General features: G+C 36.8%; 1 protein-coding gene across 1 annotated transcript in view; it reads left to right on the top strand.

Annotated features, from left to right (window-relative positions):
* The window catches only part of LOC119574446 (TBC1 domain family member 1-like), a 77,230-nt gene that overhangs the window by 52,344 nt on the left and 18,886 nt on the right, over positions 1 to 6,000 (top strand). Inside the window, 6 exon segments of the mRNA XM_037921673.1 lie at positions 1,978 to 2,109; positions 3,584 to 3,707; positions 3,710 to 3,820; positions 4,151 to 4,283; positions 4,428 to 4,530; positions 5,340 to 5,468. Of these exon segments, the coding sequence (XP_037777601.1) occupies positions 1,978 to 2,109; positions 3,584 to 3,707; positions 3,710 to 3,820; positions 4,151 to 4,283; positions 4,428 to 4,530; positions 5,340 to 5,468 (732 nt within the window).

The raw sequence follows: 6,000 nt of genomic DNA, 5'->3' as shown, positions 1-6,000 counted from the left end.
CTTATCTCTCTACTATCATATACTATATACTGTATGTATAGTTATGTATGTCATCTATGTTATATGTATCATGTATATCATGTATCGTCATGTATATATGTATAACTTATCTCATTATCTCTATATAATATATCAGCTCTCTTATCTCTCTAAAATTATAATCTCATTTATCTCTCTATATATCTCATCTATATATAGATATATTTATCATATATTCTATATCTAATATATATATATATCTCTCTGATACATAAATATCCAAATATATCAATTATACACTTATCTATCTCTATCTATCTCTTCTTCTATATCTGCTCTCTATATCATCTATCTGTTCCTATACATATATATATACATATCTATCATCGCTCTATCTCTCTCATCTATCTAGCTACTGTCTACTTATCTCTATACTCATCATCTCCTATCTCTCTCTATCTACTCTCCTATATCTGTAATGTCTACTTATTCTCTAATCTCTATCTCTAATCTCTCGATCTCTCTATCTCTTCTGTTCTACTCTCATATCTCTCATCTCTCTCCCTCTCTATCTCTCTCTTGTTATCTATATCTCCTCTGTCTCCTCTCTCTCTCTCTCTATACTGTCTCCTCTTATCTCTCTCTCTATCTATCTCTCATTCTTCGTCTCCTCTCTCCTCGTTCTCTTCTCTATCTCTTCTCTCTCTGCTCTCTCTATCGCTATGTTCTATATCTGTCTCTGTATATTTCTCTCTCTAATCCTGTCTCTCCTTCTCCTCTATCTATCTTCTCTCTCTCTCTCTCTCTCTCTCTCTCTCTCTAATCCTCTCCTCTTCTCTCTCTTCTCTGTCTCCTCTCATATTATCTCTCTCTCCTCTCGCCTCTCTCTCTCTCTCTCTCGCTATCTCTATTCTCTCTGTGTCTCCTCTTCTTTCCCCCCTCTCTCCATCTCTCCTCTCTCTCTCTCTCTCTCTCTCTCTGATCATCTCATCTTCTATCCTCTCTCTATCTTCTGTGTCTCTCTCTCTTCCCATCTATCTCTCTTCTCACTTATCTCTCCTCTCTCTCTCTCTCTCTCTCTCGCTATCTCTCTCTCGCTTTCTCACTGTCTCTCTCTCTCTCCCCCTCCTCTCTCCCTCTCTATCCTCTATCGTTCTATCTATCTCTCTCATCATCTCTCTCTCTTTCTGTCTCTGTCTCTTTTCGTCAGCTCTCTCTCTCTCTTTCTCCCTCTATATCTCTCTTCACCTGTCTCTCTCTCTCTCTCTCTCTCTCCTCTATCTCTCTACTCTCTGGCTCTCCTCTCCTCTCTCTCTACTCTCTACTCGCTCATATCTCTCTCTCTCTCTCTCTCTCTCTACCTCCCACCCCCCGACCCCTCCTATCTCCCCGTTTCCGGCCCATTTCTGCGCGCGGCCTCGGCTGTTCTTCTCTCTGACCTTCTCTGCCCCACCCCCCCCCCTGTCCTCCGCCTCCCCCGCCTCTTCTCCTCTCTCTCTCTCTCCTCCTCCCCTCCCTCCCCCTCTCCTTCCCTCCTCCCTTCTCCCCCCCCCTCTCTCTCTCTCTCTCTCTCGTCTCCCTCTCCTCTGTCCCTCCCTCACTCTCTCTCTCTCATTCTCCGTCTCTGCCTCTCTCTCTCTCTCTCTCTCTTTCTCCCTCTCTTTCTCTCTCTTTCTCATCTCCGTCTCTCCTCCTCTCTTTCTCCTTCACGCCTATCCGCCCCAGCCACAGTGCTGGCTCCTACTCTTATCCCCTCTTTGTCTGTGCACACACGCTTTCCCATTACTCTTTTCTGGGTCCGCGCTTTCTTTTTTTTTTATCTCACGCTTTGCATGCGAACCCCAGACACCTCTGTGCCACTTCTCTTATTCATTGAAAATAGGGTGTCCCAGGTAAAAGGGCAGGCAACTGTACAGGAAACAACCAGAAAAGAGATGGTGCAAGGGAGAGGAATAGTCATGAGAATACCTGGACACGTTCTTTTCCTTTTTCCAACAGAGTGGTAACATACAGCCAAATAGTGCTGCTATAGCATATCAGCAAGAAGGCAGTGGTCTATCTGTACCAAATATTGTATTCTCCAGTTTCTGTGACTCAGACATTGAGCCTCGCAGTCGTAGTAACTCCAGGGTAAGAGGTGGTTCTTGCCCAGTTTATAGATGATAGAAGCAACTCAACTGTGATAATTGTTAACTTTTTTGTATAGAATTAACTTTTTTTTGCTTTGGTTTTGACTCGTAGTTTGGGTTTTAGAAATTTTGGGGTAGTGAATTTCATTTTTATAAAATTATACTAATAAAATTAACCACTGATTGATTGGAAATGAAACTTTTTTTAATGTGAAAACTTTTCACTAAAGATTTTTTTTCTTTTGCTTTTTTTGGAAAAGAATAATAGGTACCCCTGTCCGTTTTCAGTCTGTACATTTGTTCTGTGTTTACAAATTTTGAGAAAAACATGTTGATTGTGGATAATGTCTGTAGGACACTACCAAATAAATAGTGAAAGTAGAAATAATTTTGAAGAATTTTCTACATTAAAAAGGAAAAGGAAAAATGTGTTTTTGATACTTCAAATTGGTGATTGCAAAATTTGTAATGTGAAATTTACTAAATAGTGAACTAACATGCTCCATGGTGGCTATGATAAAGAAGTGAAATATCTGAATGTACTGAATTTGATAAAATAATCATAGCAACTGGCATATGTTCACTGACATCATTTAGCTTGCTTCCGTAAACCATGCTCTTTTTTTTTACTAGTTTTTTGCCTGTCTGTTGTCATGTCTGATTTTTTTTCCCCCTCACTTCGGGGCCTTTTTTTTAGTGAAATAACTTTTTTTTAATTTCAGAAAGGAATAGTCATAGGTTAATACTGGACTATATTTGTTGTAAATGTTGTAACATCCCTGCTTATTTGCTATTTATGTCTGAACTAAACTTTTACTCTGCTTATCCATACCTGTTTACATAGGTTTTATTTTTATTATTTTTTGTAACATTGATGTTTATATTTTTTGTAATATTATTATACTTATGTACATTGGAACTAGAATTTTGATTTAGATGTTATGTGTTAAGCAATCCATAGTTAATTTTTAGTTCTTATTAAAATTATGGGATGTTGGTTGATACAGAAAATCCAACATTTATTTTACCATTTGGTGTTTTGCAGATTTAAAAATATAGGATTCCAGGAAAAAAAGTATTTTTTTATTTTAAAAAAAAAATTTTTTAGTACAGTACATAGATGTGTGATTTTTGCTTTGCTGTTTCTGTGTTTAAACTAACCCGTATTGTACATTCTTAGTGAGGAAACTTTTAATCCCTACATTATTACTAAAATATCTTAGTAAATTACATAGCTTTTGCAGACTGATTGTAACTTTCTCCTTTAATGCAAGGGACGCTGCACTGGCTTATTTACAATAATGCTTTTATTGTCATACCCACAAAGACTCTTTAAGATTCATACTTATAAAAAAATTGCAAATTTAGGTCCTTTTGCATACATATTATTTTTATCCTAACTTTTTATTCCATCATATATGGATATGTGATAGATATATGGACAGACATATTACAATAACTTTTTATTTTCATAGGATCTGGGGAAAATTCTCTTACCATCAAGCCAAGGCAAAGAAAAAGACCAGGAGAACAAAGAGCCCCACAAGGCTGCCAAAGTACGATTCTCACTCTGGGGGAATGCAGATCACCCATCCGTCTCACGAGCCATCATCAGGCTCCCCTACCTCAGGCCGAGAGCCCCCCTGCTGTGGAGATGGTGACATACAGGTCTACCAGCCTCAACGCTGAAACTGAAGCGGCAGCTAGTCAAAGTTGGTGTTTTTATTATTATGAAATTTTTGTATATATTTTCATTGCCTTCCTTATACATTATTTTGAAGGGGGTGAATTGTAATAATTTTTCACATTGATAATTAACTTGCTGACTCTGTAAGGAAATAAAAGGGGCAGAAAGCCATGAGAAAGATCCTGTAGAAATCCTTTTTGTAAGGAAAAGCTAAACACAAGATCACTTTAGGTCGCAGATGCTGTTCACATGAATGTTAAAATATTTTAAGCTGTTGTTTATGTTAAAATGGGATTTTGTTGATCTAGCTGATCTATGGATATGGTAATAGTATGCCTGACTCCTAAATTCTTAGGGTTTGACAATCAACGAGACAAAGAAGACACCTCAGAATCTGATGAAACATCTGCTCCAGAGTTGTCCGTTGTTGAGCCATTTCGACAGCGCCTGAGAACAATTTCTGGAGATTCTAGTCAGTTATTTCGCAGGTAAATTTTCATCAATTTTTCTTCCCTCATTCTGTCTAAGGAAGTCTTGGATTTCCATTTTTATCAATAATTGTATCAGATACAACTTTTATTTTGAAAAATAAACCAAGATTAGTAGCTCCTAATTTTTTTACTTTATTCCAGGGCACCAACTGCACCGGAACATGGGATGCGTGCTCGAGCTGGTTCAATAGGCAGTATAACCGCAAAACCTAGAGGCATCCGCTATAATGATTGTGATTTAAGAGTAAGGTTTCCTTTATTTTTCATTTGATTATTTTTTTCACCATTAATGCTTTTATTTTAGTAATCTTTACTAAATATGAAATTTTATCTTGCAAAATTTCAGTGCATATTTTTATTCAGAGTTGTAGAAAGAACCCATGTCCTGTTGGCCAGAAGGTTCATGGTGATATTCCTTTATGGTCCCAAAATATTTTCTTAGGAATGTCCACTTATTGGTTTAACTGCTGTTTTCCATTGATCTATGTTATATTTAGTGATGGAGGCTAAGAATAGACATAGAAAAGGTAAAGAGTGGTGAAAAGTTGGACAAAGAGGAGACTTAGTCTAAAATCTTTAGGCATATGGTATAGGTAATTGTTTTGCACTTTGAATTGGTACATGATAGGTGAGAGTCATAGTTGATATGACTTTTGGCTATTATGTGTGGTGATTATTTGTACTTTTGTATCTTTTATGAGAGAGAGAAAAAAAAACATGTTTTGTGCTTTAGCATAAATGTACACCATAAAACAGTTTTTCAGTAACCCTCATACTCATATATTTGGTTATTTTTAATGATAAATTTAATGAAATGAATTTTTTTTTGTATTTCTATCAAGCTGGAAGGGTTGGTGGGTAAGTTGTGAACCGATCATTCGGCATCACTTTTATGTTAACCTCTTGTAATTATCAGCATGCCTTGATGTATGTCATTATTATTGGATGAATGTCATTATTATTTTCAAATTGCTAATGAGAATATGGATATTAAGCCAGTACCATTTCATTATAATCAAATTATATGACATGTAAATATTTTACTTTCATCAGATGCTGAGTCATGACTTTAACCGTACAATGCTGTTCCACATTGGACGGAGTGAAATCCAGCTGATTAATCCAGAGGTTAAGTCAGTTCAGCTCAACAAACACTTTAGAGACATTGCCCACTGTTGCCAGGTAAGTGGTTATGTGATACTGAAAGGGAAGTGATACAATAGTTGAAAAGTTTAATTGATAGTAATGATGATATTATTATCATTATTATTATTTTTATAGTATTATTTAATTTTATTGATTATGCTTATGTCCAAATTTAGTGGTCAGGTGGATGCTAGATTTATGAAGAATTACTGACATTGTGATAAAACATTTGGATTGGCTAAGCCCCTTGTAGAAGGTTTGAGCACCTATATGATATGAGACATGGTCTGTGAAATATAGTTTTTTTTTTTTTACTTTTTTATTGAAGGGAGTCTTAAAAAAATGTGATGTTATTTTCAAACGGTGCATGAAATGATGCCAGCATGGCTAAAGAGGTAAGATGTTTGCACAAAGCAAGAGCAGACTAAGCTTGGGTGAAGAACCAGGGGGCACAGTCAGGAAGCCTTTTTCCTTGGGTCAGTACTGGGCTTCACCAATGGCCACCAGCCATTCAACTCCTCTTGGCTTAGGTTGACTTCCCACTAATGGACTGTCACCACACCACATG

This window comes from Penaeus monodon, chromosome 6 (genome assembly GCF_015228065.2).
Source record: "Penaeus monodon isolate SGIC_2016 chromosome 6, NSTDA_Pmon_1, whole genome shotgun sequence".
In the NCBI taxonomy this organism is placed as follows: Eukaryota; Metazoa; Arthropoda; class Malacostraca; order Decapoda; family Penaeidae; genus Penaeus; species Penaeus monodon.
This window is presented reverse-complemented; position numbering and strand designations above follow the sequence as displayed.